The sequence below is a fragment of the Clytia hemisphaerica genome, unplaced genomic scaffold, assembly GCF_902728285.1.
Source record: "Clytia hemisphaerica strain Z4C2 unplaced genomic scaffold, Clytia hemisphaerica genome assembly, whole genome shotgun sequence".
NCBI classification, from domain to species: domain Eukaryota; kingdom Metazoa; phylum Cnidaria; class Hydrozoa; order Leptothecata; family Clytiidae; genus Clytia; species Clytia hemisphaerica.
In genome coordinates this window covers 331,169-351,799 of record NW_027103319.1, presented here as the reverse complement: position 1 = coordinate 351,799, position 20,631 = coordinate 331,169, and the positions used below count along the sequence as shown (strand labels likewise).

The 20,631-nt window shown below is 35.7% G+C and overlaps 1 protein-coding gene across 1 annotated transcript; it reads right to left on the bottom strand.

Moving 5' to 3' along the window:
- Positions 1-1,651: 1,651 nt before the first annotated feature.
- Positions 1,652-18,652, bottom strand: LOC136814457 (eukaryotic translation initiation factor 4H-like). The gene is made up of 7 exons (XM_067071010.1): positions 18,508-18,652; positions 9,306-9,396; positions 3,993-4,147; positions 3,664-3,794; positions 3,436-3,484; positions 2,224-2,373; positions 1,652-2,071 (listed from the first exon to the last, which is right to left on the bottom strand). Exons 2-7 carry the CDS (start codon positions 9,362-9,364, stop codon positions 1,980-1,982), a joined length of 636 nt encoding a protein of 211 aa, XP_066927111.1. The 5' UTR covers positions 9,365-9,396; positions 18,508-18,652; the 3' UTR covers positions 1,652-1,979.
- Positions 18,653-20,631: the final 1,979 nt, after the last annotated feature.

Below are 20,631 nucleotides of genomic sequence, written 5' to 3'. Positions count from 1 at the left end.
CACCTGGATAAATAAACGCTCATAAAATGCTGTTATCTGAAAAATATATGTGTGATTTGAAATGCGATATCTCACGTATGAAAAGTGCATGAAGGTTGCATGATACAAAATAAACAGATGAATGTTTATAGAACAATAATATCTAATTAAAAAGAATCAAGGCAAGTTGGTTATCTATTATTTTTACATCGTTGCCCCAAGCTTTTCCTTAAGTCAAGACTTAAAGTAATACAAAACTATTAAAAAAAGTAAGTTTGATTGCCACATTCAGCTGACGAAAACTTTACCATACATTTCCTATGGGACAACGAAATTAGTAAATATTTTCAAAAAATTGAGTTGGGCTAAAATTTTTCGAATTTTAATAGATGCCTTACCCTAATTTTCAGTTGGTTTAGGAAGGGAGTTGTATTTGAAATGACAAATTTATCAAGCGTGGAAGGGGCAATTAAAAGTATAAGTGATTTTTTAAACTTTTTAAAAAAATTTTAGGAGATGAAGTTCTGTGGTTTCGTTTTCATTTTGTTGTTGGCAATGACGACCTTGACAACGATGAACTCAGTGCAAGGATTGTGCATCGGGAGTGGATGTGGAAAGAGTTGGCAACACGAAGGATATTCATCAAAAGCTGCCTGTAGAAAGAAATGTGTTCATGGAATAAAAGTGAAATTTTTCTGACGAGATTTTTCTTCATTTTTTAATAATATTGTGAAAGATGAAAATCTTAAAAACTGAAATTAAAACACATACACATACGTATCCGATTTTTCCCAACAATAAATATTTTTTTAGGGGCGGGGGCAAATTGACCGTGCTGAATAAAAATTCTTTACTGACTTATCGCAGCTTGTCATCCATCGTGAAGCTGAAACCAGCTATGCAAATTTGAAGTTCTACATATAAACGTTTTGTCAGCTCTATAAGGATATTATTTAGACTCGTGTAATCTTCTTTTTCTTCGAAAATATTACTTTCACTCTAAGCTTTCATCCAAGACTTTTAGAAGAAAAGTTTCTCTTTGAAGTGAATTCTTTATCGTGTTTGAGCACTTCTAAAATAATTTTTTTATTAATTAACTTTGTGGGACACCCAGTTATCCAAAGCCATGACGATACTTTTAGTCAGTACGTTTATTTTCAGCGGATATTCGTTGAACTTTCAAAATTAAGTGTTTGTAAAAAAGCTATCGTTCATATGATAGTGAACGGATTATAACAAATCATCATTTTGAAACTTTTGTATGAGTTTTCTCGTACAATTAATTCATGCTTCCTTCCTCAAACTAGAGAAATTTCTAAGGATTAAAAAGAAACAAACTCCAGATGTGGCGATCATTTAGCAAAATCAATCTATTTTGAAGTCTGCACAGGTCTGCCCCACCATATTTGGTGCAAACACACAATAGACCTTTTCATAAATTACGTACGAACAAAACTTGCCTCGTATTCAAACAATTACCATGGTGATTATGTCTCTTGAGACATTAAATTATTTTTTATGAATAGGAAGCAGTTTTAATAAAATCCGCTGGGAGTTTATCACCATGGCAATAACTTCGAAGCAAGGCAAGTGATGTTTGTAATGTTATGAAAAGGTCTATCAGACGGACATTTTTCAGAATCCGGTTAGAAAATATCAACTACACGCTTGATTCACTTTTAGGTATTTTGTATATTCCAAAATCCAAAAAAAAATTACTAAAAGTTTCATAAATATCAATAATTTCGTTTTGTGTAATTCCGAACTCAATAAAAATTTATTTTGTTGTTTTTTTCCATTTTATGGGGTAACGATTATAAAAATTGTATCTAACCTCGATCATTTCCTCTTATCATAAACCAACATGAATTTTTTCTAGAAATGTCCCTTCCTCTCTAAGAAGAAATTATTCTGTAAAAAACTCAAGAAAAACCCGTGAAGTTGTGAAATATAAAATATATTTGAAAATTGGATAAAAAGCTTTTCGGCTTACGCCATCATCAGTTATCATACAAGAAGTCATTATTATATCGATCACCGCCACCGAATCCGCCGCCGCTGCCACGTCCTCGTCCGCCACGACCACCACGATCTGTAGAAAAAGAAGTTGTTAACGAGGAAAGATTTTGACAGCTTTTTTCGAAAGCACTGTTAACTTCGAACCCTTGATTTGTAAAGTAAAAAAAACTATTCAGTCTGGGTCATATCGATAGTTCATGCTAAGGTTACAAAATAAAATCTCACCATCGCCACCGCCACGGCCGCCCCTTCCGCCATCGAGTCTATTGTTGCGGGAAACGTTTACTCTCAATTTTCGATCACCAAATTGTGCTTTGTCGAACTCTAATGCTTTTATCAGCGATTCTTTGTCGTCAAACTCTACCCATGCGAATCCTAAAAATAAATTTTCATATTACTTACATCATCATTTTATTTCTGAATAAAGGCTTGATTTTAGTTTCAAAGGTTAAGAATATTAGGAGGTCCTTTAGAGAATCTCTTAGAGACTTTCCTATAATCACTCCTTTCATGGCTCGCACCCCCCCCCGCCTGAGCGGGGGGAGCTACACCTAAAATTTTCCATATAAGAGGTGGGAGCTGATTGTTTTTCCTGACAGGCGGGGGGAGCTCTATCTTGGGGGGGGGCCTGCATTAGTTTATGTAATTCTGGGGGCTAAATAACACTTCCTAAATATTTTTCTTTACTGTTGGTTTTTAATTTCTCTAACCCTTTATGTTTTCATGCAAAGTGTGAACCCTTTAAGTGCCAATGTCGTATATATCAGACATGGGCTATGTAGGAGGGCGAAGCCAAATTTGGCCCTGAGAAACTTGATTCTGTCCTCCAGCGTATTAGTTTGAAGTTTTACCACTCGGCACCTTTCTATCATTCAGTCAGGTCCGCGCCTAAATCGGGCGGCGCCGAAGGCGCCTAAAAGAAAGAGGAGACTCTAAGCTATCCAACGGACTATAAACGAGCTTTTAACTCCTTCTAGATCTGGAGATATAAGCCTTTAAAGTTTGAACTAGCGATTTTCTTTAAAAAACTTAGCAAAAAAATGACCGTGGCACTTAAAGGGTTAAAATGCAAAAATGAAGACATTCTATTGCATTCTCTAAAAGTGTACACACATGTAAATAGAGCTTTGTGAATGCCATAAAATTTTTCCCCTATACTGGGACCTTAAAATTTTATCAGGCTGGAGGGACCTTGTTCTCAGGGGGGGACCTAAATTTGGCGGGGGGACCTAGAACCCCAGTCGGAGCTATGCCTTTATGCGTTGTAGCTGAAACAAAAAAAATAACGGTCCAGTAAGATAAGAGCCGGCATTTTCACTCTGCCTCATAATCTAGGACTTCTACATTTATGACTCCTGTGATCACTCAGTCATAAACCCTTACCCTAACACTTTAACTATATTTTGATTGGAACTTTTGATATAGATACACACAAACCTCTGAATTCGTCAGTTTCACGATCACGTACCAGGTTGATGTGTCGCACCTGAAATAGTACAAGATTACACCAGGTTTACAACGCAATTTCAACAGTAAACAATTAATAAATTCACCACGATTAGAGCATTGAAAAGGCTGTTAACATAGTTTTTACGCGAGAAAGTGACAGTGATTAGATCAAAGATTGGATCAACTAAGTATTAAATTAAGTCATAAACTACGAACCTTGAGCTCTGCAAAGATTCGGTCCACATCTCCTTGGACACATTGATAAGGAAGGTTTCCTACATACGCTTTGAAAGGTGGTTCTTCTGGAATCGACACATCCCTGTCACCACCACCTCCTTGGTAGTAACCTAAATAAATCATTCAAACTAAGGGTATACAAATCTAAACCACACTAATTCATTGCAGAAAATCTTTCTTAATTTGAGAGAGGACACTCAATTCCTTGTTCCAAAAGCCCTGAAGATTCGAAAAATTGACTTGTAGAATAAGTTTTGAAGCTAAATATATGGGTTATTAAAAAAGATAGATTATAGAAACTTTGATACCTCCACCACCACCGCCTCTGTTGTTGTATCCACCACCGCCTCTGTTGTTGTATCCACCACCGCCTCTGCCACCTCGATCACGGCCGCCTCTTCCGCCACGCCCTCTACGTCCACCTCCGTATCCACCCCCGAAATTATCAAAATCTCGATCTGACCTGAAACAGATAACAATTGAGATTCACAGAATGACAAAATCAGAGTTTTCTGGCCTGTCTAGAGGCCCCCCCAGCGGTTTGCGTGATGGCGTGATCGGGACTTTTTTCTTGCGTGATGGCGTGATTAGAGATTTTATTTGGCGTGATGGCGTGATCAAGACTTTGGCGTGATGCGTGATAGGGCAAAAATTTGAGGCGTGATGCGTGATTTGGGCTATTTTTCGCTATTTTTTGCGTGATGACAAATTTTAGCGATTTTCGTGATGCGTGATGGAGAAAATTTTTTTGCGTGATGGCGTGATTAGGGGTGCCGCTGGGGGGGCCTCTGTCTACAAAATATATTATATAAAAAACACCAACTTTCAGACAGCACCTTGTTCAAGCTATAGTGTGATTTGAAATTTTCCAAGAGAGTTAATGGTTGGTCATAATGGTTGCTTGCTGATGTCAACGAGGGGTGACACAGGGGCAATAGAGCAGCAAAAAAAGTTTGTCTGCTGGAATTTCTTTTTGGCGATTTGTTCAACATTCTACATGATGTTTTATTCAAACATAAAAAGACAATGAATGAATATTGTACCAATCGTTATTAGTTTTAAGAACATTATTAGAACTAGTTAGGAACTATTCAGTGGCCGAGTAGCTCAGTCAGTAGAGCATTTGTCTTACAATTTAAGGTTTGTGGGTTCGAACCCTGGTCACCGTCAACTCAGCGCAGATTGGGTAAACTGATCCAAGCGGTAAGTTAGTGGGAGCTGAGAGTAGGTGTGGCGCTCCACCTCAGCATTCGATCTCCCAGGTATAGCAAATGGAGTGAATGAAGAGGGGTCCATTCCAAGCAATTTTCAAAGAGGGGGGGGCTAATGAAAAGGCAAGATTTTAGAAAGGCAGGGCAGCGTCAGGTGTTGGTCAAAAAGGGCACTTTTTCTAGAGTTTTTCCACCAAAAAGACTGTTTTTACCAAAATTTTAGTGAATGTAGATTGCAGCTGTGTACGCCTTACTTACAGACATATTGCTAATTGGAATTGAGCTGAATTTGTGGTAAGCATGTAATTACATCCTTAAATAGTCCATCATTTTGAAAAACCTCATCCCCTTACCATTGCTTCATTGAATTTTTAAAGCCTCTAAACTATCTTATTCAAAATTTATTGTAGAAACTGGCAAAAAATTTAACATCCAATTTCGATAAACCTGTATTCATTTGTCCAAACAATCTCAACCTCAATCTCAACCTGGGCATATTCATAAGTACATATGCGATTCCAAAATGACCAAAATGAGGGGGAAACCAACACTTCTTCATCAAATAACTCCCGTTCAGTAAAGAAATCGGCCATACTTGCTTTTAAAAGTCTTCTACATAGTTTTTCAAGAGCCTTCAGATTCTATAATTGGTTTTGGCCTAAAATAAGTTTGAAATTTTCCAAAAAAATTAGCTCTTGGGCTTTACCTTAGGTTTTCAATAAATGGGTCCAGAAATAAGGGCAACCCTTAAAACTTTTCTGGGCCGCCCTTCTAATATCAATCCAGTAGACTATTAGAGATATGTCTGGTAAATATAGACTGCCTATAATAAGAAATTTTGTTATTATTCAGGATTTTGAGTACCAGATACTAACTTGATGCCTCATATTTGGTATTGAGACCACCATTTAGTCCCTTGATACAAAGTTGCAAAAATGTTTTTTTCAATTAGGACCACCACTTAGTACCATGTACTAAGTTGTTTTTTACTTACCTTATCAGACCACCACCTGGCACTGGCCCCCACAACTTAGTACCGACCCCCCTCGAGCTGTGATGCAGAAATTTCAGCCTCAAAAAATTAACAGTAGAAAATCTGAGGAAATTTGAATTTAGCGCTGCTGTCCTCACTTACTTAAATAAAAAACAAATTTCGGAACTTGGGTTTTCTCTAAGAAAGTGTGACCAGTGAAAGAATAACAGAATTTAATTGTGTTTTCAACCGTCATTAGGGTCTAGGAAATTCAAAATCTCAGCTCTAACCATGCTATATATTTCGCCATCAGTATGTAAAATAAGAGATCATTGCATGGATCTCCAGGCTACTCTGGTCGCTAAGCAAAGAAATATAGTTTCCACAAGCGATTCTGACCTTTCTACTTTTCCTATCTCTAAAGAAGGGTGTTGAGATTAGGAGAGGGATGTCGACAGTAGAACAAGTTACAATACCTTGAGATTATGTAACTTGCATGAGTGGAGGCTAACATTCCTAGCCCTCAAATGAATGACCTGGCTGGTCATCAAAATACAAATTTAAATCAAAACAAAAATCGTAGAGTAGAGCTGTGAGTAGAGCTGTGAGCGGAGCTGCGTAGTTCATTTGTTTTGAAATTTTGCTGCTTTGATTGGTCAGTCATTTGATGACTATGCAAGTTACCCGACTTCACGGTACAGGACGGGTTCAAGCTGTGAGGCAGAAAAAATTTACAGTGGAAATTGGAATTTAGCGTTGTCCTCACTTACTAAAATTAAAACCGAATTTCAGAACTTGCTTTTTTTAAAGTAAAGAATAACAAAGTTTGATTGGCTGTGTTTTCAACCTTTATTAAAATTAATTTTAAGTTATCAGCCCAAACCATGCTATTCTTTTTGCCATCAGTATCTACTGTTGTTTTTTATAAGTGTCCCATTTCGGCACTAAGAATTCTTGTCACTTTTTCGAAATCCTTCCGCTATTTTACCCACCCTAACCAGCATGAGATTGGAAAGGGTTTCTGTCTGTTTCTGTACCTAAAGCTTAAGGTACAGAAAGTCTTGTGCTTGTCCATACAAAACTGCCTAAGGGACATTATGTTCAGACCCCCCTTTCTTAAGGGGGGGGGGTCAGAAATTTTCATTAAAAAGGGGGGGATAGCAAGGAGGGGGGATTGTTTAAGAAGGGGGGGGGGTCTTAAATATATTGTAGATTATTTTCCAGCACTGTTATGAAATTTGGTCTGCATGAAAGGAAGTTTTTCTGTTTGAGTAGTCTGAGTCAACAAGAAGCAAGAAAGAAGTTTGCGATTATCTGATCGCACCATACACTATATATTTTCCAAAATTTAGCGCAAAACCCTAGGGGTATAGGCATTTTCAAAGGTTAGGGGGTGCCAAGAAGCCCCCTTCTTGAGGGATCATTTAACAAGGGGGGATCAGACCCTTTTCTGCACTATGAAGGGGTCACTCACATATTGATTTTTCCCATGACTAACGTCAAATTGACATGAAGGGGTGGGGGGGGGTTAGAGCTTGTGACGTAAAGAAATTTCACTAGAAATATCAATTTTTGAGAGGTTATTCCGTGACAAATGTCAATTCCATTTCTTTTGCTCCTTTTATATACCTAAGTATTTGTTCGCTTCGCTATTTTATAGAACAATTTTAACCAAAACAAATGTTTTCGCTAACGGTTGGTCTTTTTTTGTGAAGTGCCGCTATTCTGTTGATTATGATTACTGTACGGAGATAATTAATTCCAGCAACTTTCCAGAAAAAGTTTGGAAATTATCTCCATTATTTTTTAAATATGTATATAAACTACCGTAACTTGGTCTAATGTCGACATCCCTCGTCTAAATTCGACACCCTTTTCTAGAGCTGAAAATAATAGAAAGGTTGAAACTATTTTTCTTTACTTAGTGGTAAGCAGTCAGGGCCTCCTTTCATTTTTTTTATATTACGCAAACGGCAGTGTGTGCAAAATTATTTTGGTTTCGCTTACGATTTCAAACAAACGTCGTAGCAGCCGGGCTGGGTAGAAAAATCTAAACATAGAATTCAAAAAAAATACCGATCATCGTATAGAGGACTAAAAATACCCCCTTTCTATGTTTAGTTTGTTCTACCTCGAATTATAACTGAAAATATCTTCAAAAAACCTTTGTCCGCTATTAGCCTGCGCGGTAATCTTTGCCCGCTTCAATTCTTAGATAATGAATAAGAGAGGTGCGCTTAGCTAAGCTGTGCTCGCGGGCGATAAATTTATGTTTACTCATCTTGTATATTTTAGTGGTATTTATCCAATGAAAAGGATGTTGACAAAATATGCACGGCGCTGACAAAATATGCACGGCATTGATTATGACATCATTAAATATGTCAATGTCGATTCAACGCCTGTTAAAGAAAATAATTTGTAAATAGTTCTTTTTATCGTGAAATTTAGAAATACGAACAAAAAAAGAATCAAATTTAATATTTGTTTCCTAAGTCCTGGTCTTTTTCCGCTAGAAAAACGGCAAAGGAATCTTAGTGCGGAATTGGGAAACTTATAAAAAGCGACATAAAAGAAGAAATCATAGCAAAGATCTCCAGGCTAGGTGATATACTGAAAAGAGCTTAGACACAGTCACATATTATAATGAAATCTCCCCATGAATTGAACAGCCATTCCTCCACCAGCATTAAAGTGTATGCAATAAATCATGGTGAATTAAAGTCTATTCACGATAAGTGTGCACTCTTTTTTCATTTACCTATAACTTTTGAAGGAATTCTTCAATCTTTATAAATTTGGTATCATTGGAAAGATATTAGTGAGTGGAACAATTTGAAATAAAAAAAAATTTTAAAAAAATTCTAAAAATGAAGATGAAAATGAAGAAGAAAAAAATGAAGATCTTGTAGAAGAGTGCCATAACTTTCATTTTCACTGGAGAGATTCTTTGATTTAGATAATCACTGTGAAGAAATTTTATTAAAATATTTATTCAATATAAAGTTATGATACAAAGTTCATAAGTGATTGACCCCCAAAAACAGCAAAAAACTGCAGAAAACAGCGTTTTTAGACTTCAATCAGCTTATAACTTTGTTTGATATCTTTTGACTGAATGATTATTTTAGAGAATTTTTTTCACAGTGATGACGTTCGATGATTAAGGATTCACTTCAGTGAAAATGATAGTTATAGCACTTTTATACAAGATCTTCATTTTTTTCTTCTTCATTTTCATCTTCATTTTTAGAATTTTTTTAAATATTTTTTTATTTCAAATTGTTCCACTCACTAATATCTTTCCAATGATACCAAATTTATAAAGATTGAAGAATTCCTTCAAAAGTTATAGGTAAATGAAAAAAGAGTGCACACTTATCGTGAATAGACTTTAGTTTTACTAATTGTGAAGTCAAAATTTTTATAATTCATACCTTCCATTTCCACTTCCACTTTCGAAGTTATCGTTTCCACTCTCTGATGGGGACGCCATATTGGAAGTTGATCTTGTGTCTTGTGTCTTGCCTATTTTGTGAGAAGTAAATAAAGAGAAAACTGACCGCAATTCGTACAACGATTGAAAATAAATTCTAAAAAGTGTAAGCTCAGAAAACACGCGGTCCGCAAGCGCATAAAAAGGTAAAAACGCAAGTGAAAAAAATAATGAAATTTTTGCGAGGCACATAATCTTCGAGTTATATGATCGAGTTATATGGCTTCGAGTTATGAAATCTTCGAGTTAAGGCCCGTAACTCGAAATAAAAATGCTTCAGTTAATTTTTTAACTCGGTTTTTTTATTGACCATTTTCCTCTCGAGTTAAATCAAGGAAAATAAATCGAAATCATTTATACAGCATTTTGATTTCAAGTTAAATAACTCGAAATGAAAATTTCGTCAAAATGATTTCGAGTTATATAACTCGAAATTAAAATGTCATCAAAATGATCTCGAGTTATATAACTCGAAATCAAAATGTTACAATATTGGTTTCGAGTTACGTAAATAGGGTTAGTTGTGTCTGTAAGTTAGTTACATGTCGGATGGAAAATTGACTTTTCAAATAACAATTTCAGCCGTTTGAAACCATGGAAGCAAATGGATTTTTGCTGTGTAATCAAGCAATGTTGCAGAGTTTTGTCCATTTTTTTCAGCCATTTTAGGGTTCTAAACGACGAAGTTTTAAAATTGACCCCAGTTTCGTCATCTACTTTTCGTCATAAAATAGTCAGAATTGCCTTTCGAGAACTTTTTGAAAATCTTATTTACAGGAATTTGTATTAAAAAGTGGCGTCATCAAAAAATGCCCATAACCTTATCAATCGACTATGCTTTCTGCATTCTAGTGGTTCTATAACCGTTAAAGCCTAAGTACCCCCACTTAGGCAAAATGGGTGCACATAATAAGAGTTTTTTTTCAGACACTTTCCTCAAAGGAGTACAAAAACCATTAACAAACAATTGAGTCTCTGTAAGGGTACCAAAATTACTGAAATAAAAAAAACCGACTCCCTCAAAGGGTCATAAATTCTTGAATCTTAGACCAAAATTTATGAAAATTCTGGCTGAAATTTCGAGGGAGGAAATTAGTCTCTCTTCTCTTAGGGTGAGAAAAAATCGAAAAAATGGGCAGAATCTTCGAAAGGCAGTCTCTCTAAGAGCCCAGGGGGTGTAGTCGGATTTTGGACTGACAGTATGTGTGGGCTAAAAATCGCAGTGGTTTTCCCGAAAAATACACCCTTACAGTGCATTTTTCACCAAGTTTACAGTGTAGTCTAGTTTTTGTCCCTGAGGTGATTGACAAATAAAAAATAGACACGCTTATTGTGATTATTCTATATATTTATTTGACTCTACTACTATAAGAAAGCTATAGCCCATCCACAATCTGTGGAAATCGACGACAAAAGAGCCTGTCATCATTAACTCGATGGAAAAATTTGCCTTTTTTCTTTCGAGTTCAAATACGTCATATAACTCGATGAAAAAATTTGCCATTTTAATTTTGAGTTAAAATCAACATTTTAACTCGATGGAAAAAATCATTATTTTTCTATCGAGTTAAAACGAGGAATATAACTCGATGAAATTATTTGTAATAAAAAATCCGAGTTATATAACTCGAGAAGAAAATTGTCAATTAAAAAACCGAGTTAAAAAAATAACTAAAAATAAAAATACTTCATTTTTATTTCGAGTTACGGGCCTTAACTCGAAGATTTTATAACTCGAAGCCATATAACTCGATCATATAACTCGAAGATTATGTGCCTCGTTTCAAAAGTTTTGTTTTCTCTTTCCAATCTTTTTCATTGTTTACGTATATTAAAATCGAAAACAGGAAACCGTTCTTTCAAAGGCTAATTAGATTCGATTGGAACTTAGATACCAGACCCCAAAGCCTCTTAAAAGTATTTTGTTACAGCTAAGGTACTGGGGACAAGTTTTTAATTCTAAAGTTTAAAGTTTAAAGTTTCTAAATTCTAATTTAGATTCTCTAAGGGAATAACTCGAAACTTTAAAGAAAAGAAAATTAACTCGAAAATTTAAAGGAAGAAAAATAACTCGAAATCTTAAAAGAAGGAAAAAAAAACGAGTTAAAAATCTTGAAATAACTCGAAAAATTAATGGAAGAAAAAAAAACCGATTTAAAATCTGGAAATAACTCGAAAATTTAAAGGAAGAAAAAAAAACCGAGTTAAAATTCTTGAAATAACTCGAAAATTTAACAGAAGGAAAAAAAACCGAGCTAAAATTCATGAAATAACTCGAAAATTTAATGGAAGGAAAAAAAACCGAGTTATAAATTTGAGTGTGACGTCGTAATTTTCTGAAAATGACTTCATAACTCGGGTTTTTCGTAACTCGGAAAAACAGCTCGGGAAAAATGACTCGGGTTTTCCGGGTCTCACTCTTCGGGATATGAGCACTGCTCTTGTTTTGAATATTGAAATTCTCCGGATAAATCGCATGCGCAATGAGGTTTTAATGAAGCAATAGAGAGTTTTGAAACCTAAGCCAATCAGCTGTGTTTTAAACATTCTTTTATTTAAAATCTCTATTGATAAACATATTTTGTGAAAGTTTTCAATTATTTTTAAAACTATTAATAAGGATTCCCGGTGAGGGTTACTAAATGGCCGCCTATAGCAGTGCCCCAAGAGTAAGGCCTAAAAGCATGGAGCTGTCTATTGTGTAGACTAACTCTCAGAACAAATCGGAAAAAAAGGTCGTCTCGCCGGCTGCTTTCGAATTTCCATGATGATGATATTCTTGTGTACACAAGCAAGCCTACAGGGTTGGTGATATTTAAGATTTGCAATGTGTTTTAAACATTCTTTTATTTGAAATCTCTATTGATAAACATATTTTGTGAAAGTTTTCAATTATTTTTAAAACTATTAATAAGCGATTACCGGTGGGGGTTACTAATGGCCGCCTATAGCAGTGCCTATAGACCAAGAGTAAGGCCTAAAAGCATGGAGCTGTCTATTGTGTAGACTAACTCTCAGAACAAATCGGAAAAAAAGGTCGTCTCGCCGGCTGCTTTCCAATTTCCATGATGATGATATTCTTGTGTACACAAGCCTACAGGGTTGGTGATATTTAAGATTTGCAATACATGATGCACGATTCATGCATAAAAAATATTAATTTTTGCGCATTTATGCTAATTTCAATAAAATATTTTCTTCGTTATTTCCAAAGTTTCATTCATTCGCTATATTTCTTTGATTCGCTGAAGCGTAGTTGCAGTAAACAAAATTTTATCTCAAGTTTCTTGTCGCACAATATCACGTGTTAGGCGAGACTAATTTAATTTGTTGTTCTACGGGCCCGACCGACCCTATTTTAGCTAAAATCTAAAAATAATAATATTGAATTTCCACTACAATATATTTTACACACTAGTTATTTGAAAGAGTAAAATTTGAATAAAGCTGAAAATTAATTCAAAAAATTGAAAAATTTAGAAAATCAAGCATTCCATACACTAACATCTTCATCGAAAATAGAATAAAGTGAATTTTTGATCCAGATATTTTTTGGAAAACATTTTATACTTATACGATACATTACCAACCCTGATAAATGAAAAATGTATTCTTATTTTACCGACCGACCGACCCATATTTTGCTAACGATCTGCCGGTAGAACAACAATTTAAATTGGGCTCGCCTTATCTCACCATGTAAACCGATCCTTTACAAAAAGCTAAATGTTTTAAAAAGCTATCTTTATATAAAATATGTAAAAAGAGAAGTGAGAAAACTTTTGGAGTTTCTAAACCTCGACCAGAAATGGTGACCACGACCAGCGACCACGACCGGCGACCAGATAAATTTGGGTTATCGAGTTTACCTGCTCTCTCCACCGTAGAAAACATCCAAATCGAGTCCTGATGTGGCTTTCAAATGAACCACTGAGCACGTGGCTGAGAATTACTCTAGCTAGAGAATACTAAAAGTGACTTTTGAATAAACAATAAATTTGACGTCAAACAGAAAGGTTGTGCTCTTCGTTTATTTTTCAAAATGAAGAATTTTCAATAAAATTTTAAAAATATGGAAAAAATAGCCAAATTTCAACCAAAAACGACATCACCTGGCAAGATCCTGATCCCTGATGAAGATGCGAGTGACAACAATCGATGTACCGAGCATAATTGTATAAAAGACGATGAAAAAATGAGAATTCAATGTCATAAATGCCAACGAACGCTACATTATGCCTGCACTGGACTACCACCATACCAGTTAAATATGTTTTTAAATAAAGGTTACCGAAAATACGTGTGTATAACTTGTTGCTCTCCGGCAAAAGAACTCGGTAGAAAAGTTCATAATCAAGTGGAAAGAATTAAAAGCTGCACGCACAGTTATAAAGAAATCGAATCGTGTGAAAGTATAATAAAAGTCAAAAGTGAGAGTGAAAAAAGTCTAAACACAATGATCAAAGATACAGGCAAGATATCAGGAATACATCAAGGATAAAAATCAAGTTACCAATCTAATACAGAGCCAGTTTTCCACGCTAGAAACAAAACTAACATCCAAGATAGAAGAGACGTTGAATAACAAGACTGCAAAAATTCAAACCGCAACAGAACCACGTAAGAAAAGTTTTGCTGAAGCCACTAAAAACAATGATCAATTAAGCGTAAATAGCATGAAACAGCTACTACGAGATGAAAAAATCGACGAACAAATTGAGGACCAAAGGAAACTATCGACAGACGCAAATATCATTATCCATGGGGTAAATGAAAATGAAAATAAAGAAGATATCGATTTCGTTACTGAGCTTCTGAATGACGTTAATTTAAAGACTCAACCAACCTACGTCTCTCGTGTTGGAAAAGAATCTAAGGTTATGCGCCCAATCAAAGTTGTATTCAAAGACAGTCATAACAAATACAGATTCATGAAGAAGTTGACTGAATTGAAACAACACGAGAAGTACGTGAAATTAAGTATCACCGACGACTTGACAAAAATGGAGAGGGAACAAATCAAAGAGTGGAAAAAGAGAGCAGACGAGATGAATAAAGCCAGATCGAATGACGATTTTAAATGGAGGGTACGAGGAAGCCCTCGTGAAAAATTATATTTTAAAAAGATTTTTTGTACAAGAACGGTTTAGAGGCCCTTGTGCCTCAACTGTAATCACCTTACAAATTGTAAAGTAGCGTTGACTTTTATTAGCCTTTGTTGCTACCTGTTCGTCAACTTGAAATAAACTATTACATACATACATACATTGACGTTAACAGTCATTTTTTAGACAAAGTGACACTTTTTGACAAAAATATTGACAGGGTAGTTAAATGTGATGCCTGTAGGGCTTTTTTACACCATGGATTTATCATAGAACTCTGGATAAACATCAAATAAAACGGTGGAGAGCGAACTATTGTCTTTCCATTGTTTTAGAAAACAATCGATGTTCTAGCTTTGTCCGCAAAGGACAACTGTCATGGCGGCTCGAAGGTCCCTGATTTTGAAAAATGATTAATAATCCCATTTCTAAAAAGTCCTGTAACTTCTTGTTTTTGTATATTTACCGGATGCAACTTTGAAAATGAAAGCAAGAAAGCTTAACGAATACATTTATGAAATTAAATGTGAAAAAAACTTCATCAAACAAGAAAAATTGAGTAAAAAGCCTAGAATGACGCTGAAAATAAGGTTGGCAATATCTTTCCAATTTTTTCCTGGGCAGAGCTAGGATTGACATATGTTAGACTGGAGTATCTTGGCTTCATTGTGATATGAAAATCTTTTGGAGGCACGTGGTGGCACGGTGGTTTCGGCGAGGTGGAAGTTTGAAATTTTCTGGTGTCAACATTCAATTTCTTATACATAGCATGTTTGTCGCATCTTTCTCACAGCTTGAAACGTCATAACGACATATCATTAGCAATCAATGTGATGCATTTGACTCTCTTGAGAGATCTTTAAGTCTCATTTGGGAATTGTATAGCTGTGTTTTGATGAAAAATGTAATAAAAAAATTTACGAAAAATTATTAGTGAATGGAGGAGGGTGAACAATAATGGCATTACTGCGGACAAGGCTAGAACATGAGAAATCGATGAAAACCAGCTCGTTGTGCATCCAGAATTCTATGATAAATCCATGTTTACACCAAATATTTTAATTGTACCGAATAAGATGCTTTTAGTATGAATAGATAGAAATTGTCAGTAGGAAAAAGCTGAGAAGGCCAGTTCTAGAGATATCAATCTCATCAATTATTCTATTGTCCTTACATTGTCAAAATGCCTTATTTTGACAAAATAATGATCTGATGATCAAATATAAAGCTTCCTAAATAAATTCCAGCACAAATTTTGCCACTAATTAATTTGATGTCGAAAATACAAAAGGATAGAAATTGACACTCTATTCAAACTCCAAGAGCGTTGAAATGGCTGCTCTACACGTTTTGCATGTGGCTTTATAATCACTGTAAGTGAGACAGGGTGAGCTTAGGCTGCGCGCTTCCCCAGAATTTATTTTGTTATAGGGGATGCGTATCGTGTATGAAATTCTCGTCCGAGAGTTACATCAAATTTGGGGTAACCAAAATTTGCATAAATTTACATTATTTCGTCACATCCAATCAAAGAAAGAAAATAATGAAGTTATTGTGCTGTTGTTTTCATAATTATCAATTTTCTTTCATTGAACAAAGAAAAAAAGAAAATCATTGTATTGCTATGACGATTTATCAAAAAAGAAAAAAGAAAAGACGGGGGTAATTTGGGACAAAAGAGACACTCTACGGTGGAGAAAGAGGAAAAACTCGATAACCCAAATTTATCTGGTCGCCGGTCGTGGTCGCTGGTCGTGGTCGCCATTTTTGGTCGATGTTTAGAAACTCCCGAAAAAACGTCGACCAGAAATGACGACCACGACTGGCGACCACGACCAGCGACCAGATAAATTTGGGTTATCGAGTTTTTTCTCATTCTCCAACGTAGAGTGTCTCTCCTAATCATTTGAGTATAGTTAATATTGAAGAGTAAGCTCGCCCCTGTCTCATCTAATTAAAGCCACGTGTCAAATATGTAAAACAACCATTTCGACGCTCTTGGAGCTTGATTATGGTGTCGATTTCTATCCTTTTGTATTATCAGCATCACCGAGAGAGCATCACAATAATTAGTGGCACAAAATTTTTTGAAAATGGTTTGAGAAGCTTTGTATTTCATGATCAGATTGTTATTTCTGTCGAAATTAGTCATTTTGTCAGCATAAAGACAATAGAATAATTGATTAGATTCATATCTCTAAAACTGGCCTTCCCAATTTTTTCCTACTGATAAGTTCTATCTATTCATACTAAAGGCATCTCATTCAGCATAATTAAAATATTTGGTGTAACAAAACTTACAAACATCATACTTAACGACCCTGTCAATATTTTTGTCAAATAGTGTCACTTTGTCAAGAAAATGACTGGTTACTTCAAAGGTAACTTTTTAGTATTCTGAGGACTTGATTTAAACATTCTCTAAGGTGGAGAGAGCAGATAAACTCGATAATCCAAATTTATTATCTGGTCGCTGGTCGTGGTCGCTGGTCGTGGTCGCCATTTCTGGTCGATGTTTAGAAACTCCCAATTATAAGCGTCTTTTTATGTTATGGGTTTTTTTTTCTCTTCTTATTTTATCTTGGCAAGAAAAAATTATTTTCGCGCGCTAAATAATCCCGAAATCCTGTTTCCCAAAAATAATCCGAAATCGGAATCAAAAATGAAAGTCTTAACGACCACCACCACCACCACCACCATCTGGAAAAAATCATCGAACCGATTTGAAGAGTCACCGGGGCTGACTAATAAATAGTGTTATGCATATTAAATGAGTTTATTAGAATAAAAAGCCAGTTGATTCTTAGAAGAAAAAGATCACAAAGTAACACAACTAACAAACTCACGCCATCAGTTTTTTGTTATTTTTCCCCATTAATAGTAACACGTCTTCCAGTGAAAGAGAGAAAGAACATAATAGAGAAAGATGTGGATCCAGATACTTTCTTTAACACTAACAGCTAGAGAAATGAAATTTTTATTTCAATTCGTAAATCTTTTCATCTCAGCCAAAATTGACTCGTGAAAATTCTAAATTGACTCGTGAATCACGAATCACGAGTCGTTAATTCAAACCCTGGTGGAATTAACACTGTTTCCATTGTATTTTTAAGAAAATTAACTCATCATGTCTTGTAATTTTGAAGGAAAATGACCCGGGGGAGGGGGTACTTAGGCAAATGGAGGTTACGGTATGTGCCGCCCTTAAGGGTACCTTTTTTGGACTTCCAAAGTCCCGCTAAGGGTCGGAAAAATAGGAAAATTTAAACTTTTTACCCTCTGAAAGATCGAAATTTGGTCAAAATTGGTCAAATTTGTCCCGCTAAGGGTCGTAAAATTCCCAAAATTTTAATTTGTTTTCTCCTTTTTAGTCCCAGTAAGGGTTAGGCTGCACACATCCCCTCTGATAAGTTTTGATATAATCAGGCTCACAAAACCGTTCCGAACTTAGCAAAAAATCTGCTAACCAAAAAAAAGTGTTGAATGATAGAGAACTTTCATTGACAGTTTGTCGTCTTTTGTTATCTTGAGAGTTTTGTTTGCTAATTCAATTAATTTCGATAAACAAAAAGAAAGAGAGGAGAATGAGAGATTTCTAGCCATATGTTCTTTTTATTTGAATCTTTATTTGATTTCTATTTACGTCATCAAATAACTCAAGCAATACACATCGAGTTTTTTGAAAAATACAAGTCGCCAAAATTCTGCAAAATACATAGCTAATTTTCGGTAATTTTCTCGGAAGCGATATCAGAGCCCGATTCGCATCCCCTATATCAAAACTAATTTGGGGATGCATGCAGCCTAGGTAAGGGTCCAAAGTTCGAAAGTCGGGCGGCACCCGTGAGTGCAATAAGTTGTTGGGGCAGAAACAATGAAGGGTGACAAGAAGACATTTGTATGTCTATGTTGAAAAATGTAAGTAGAAAATAAAAATCCAAGATGGCCGACCTTAATCCTACAAGTGCATGACTAAGCAAAAAGAAAGCACCCAGGCAAAAATGGCAAACAAAAACAAACACTGAAAAGCAAACTTACCAGCTAGCCTGTTGTGAATGTTGTGAAAATGTGAAATAGATATAGTTGAGTTTGAATTGAAATTGAATTTGATGTTCACCCTTCAAGTGTCTCTTGTGAAATGAATAGCAGGTCTGAGAGTGACTCTGCAATTTATGCACTTTGATGTGTAAAATACAGACCAAAAATTTATAAATTAGTTATGCAAAAATAAAGCAAAGTTGACTAAATAAATATTGATTTGATGAATAAATTAGCATAGATCAACATAAAAATGGCCAAAAGGGACAAAAAACTCCAAATACAAAAAACAAGACAAAACAGAGACCAGACTGAAAAAATGCCAAAAGGCAGGAAACTGAAAAGACCAAAAGAACATGAAACTGAAAACAGACAAAACTGCAGCTGATGCTGTAACACTCCCCCCACAAAAATATTGAATTGAAAAATATATTTGTATTTGAAAAAACAATTTATTTGAATTTTCCCATTGATCCTATATTCAAGTTGAACACTTGAAAAGTTCTTTAGATAGATCTAGTTCATCAACACAGTGAATTAATACCAGTGATCTCACAGATCTTGTAGTCAGACGTTTTACATTTTCAGATGAATTTTGGTATTCAACGACAACTTTTCGTATTTTGTCATCACGAGCCACTTTCACTTCTTTGATAATCCCATATTGATACGTGGATGAAATGACGGAATCCTGTTTTGTAAACAAAACGATATCACCAGCCTTGACGTGCTTGTTTGAGTTGAACCATTTTGGTTGTTCAATAAGATTTGGAACGTGTGACACTAGCCATGAGTCAAACTAAGCGTCGTAGATCTTTTGGTTCGATCGGATAATCTTGTCCTAATCATTTTCAACAGATAAGGTACCACTTGGGCCACGATTGTTGTTTCGCCCAAGGATTAAACGGTTGGGTGTTAGCAAGTCTCCCATTTCGAAGTTTCCTTTAACGTTTCGAACAGCTATTGGTGCATCATTAATGGAGTTTGTGAGGATGGCTGCCATTGTCTTCCACTGTATGATTGAAAGTCTTTCGTTGTGCATTGATTTTTCTAAGGATGATCTGACCTCACGAATTTTCCTCTCGACACGGCCATGATGATTATGACCACCAACTGGGCATGTTTCAAAGTTGATTCTTTGATCTCGATGAAGTTGGATGTCAACAATGTCGAGTTTCATCGTCTCAGAGCCCTTGATGAGCTGACCTCCTTCGTCTGCCAGAAGTTTGTTAAGATATCCAACCTGACAGGAGAAACGTGTGAAGGCTTGCAAAAACGACGTAGTAGAATTACTTTGATGTTAACAGCAGTTGTTATAGCGCAACAGAATACAACCAGCCATATCTTTACGGTAGTGCGTTTTATGATGTTGCGAGTAGCTTGAAAATGGTCCTGCAAGATCCACTTGTGATATGTAAAATGCAGGTGCGACGATGAGGTTGTCTTGTGAAAGTGGTCCCATTTCCACAGCGATTGTCTTTCTGTTGATATAGCGACAGCGTGGACACGAAGAACGTATGAAGTTGACGAGTGATCTTCCTTCTAAGATGTATGCTGTCTTGAGGACTTCACGCAAAGTTGTTTCAACACCAGAATGTTTGACGGTGCTATTCCAGTGGATGTCGTTGATTATGCTGACAGTCAATGATGAGTGTTTATCGATGATTGGCACACAAAATGACGTTGATGTAAGAACTTTCATACACCCCCGTCTCTGTGACCCAGTGGGATCCACCCCACTGGCCACCCTAGTGAAAAATATTTCCGAAAATGGCCCATTTTTTCACCCCACTAGATAAATAACTCACCCCACTGGAATCTTGTAGCTGAAAATGACCCCCTTGAAAATAATGAAGAAACCACACATACCCCACTCAAAATGTTCTGATTTTGATGTACCCCAGTAGAATTTTCCCATCAAAAAGTCACCCCACTAGAATCTCATCTTCTCTTATGGAATCCATGTAAAAATGAAATACACAAAAAAGGCTCAAATTTTTTTCAATCATAGTAAAACTTTAGTTGTTTTTCCACTCAAGTTCCTCTAAAATTGGGTCGGTTGCTGTCAATCGGTAAAAATCTAATTAAAGTATTAATATCTATCAGATCATGAAAGTTCGTAGA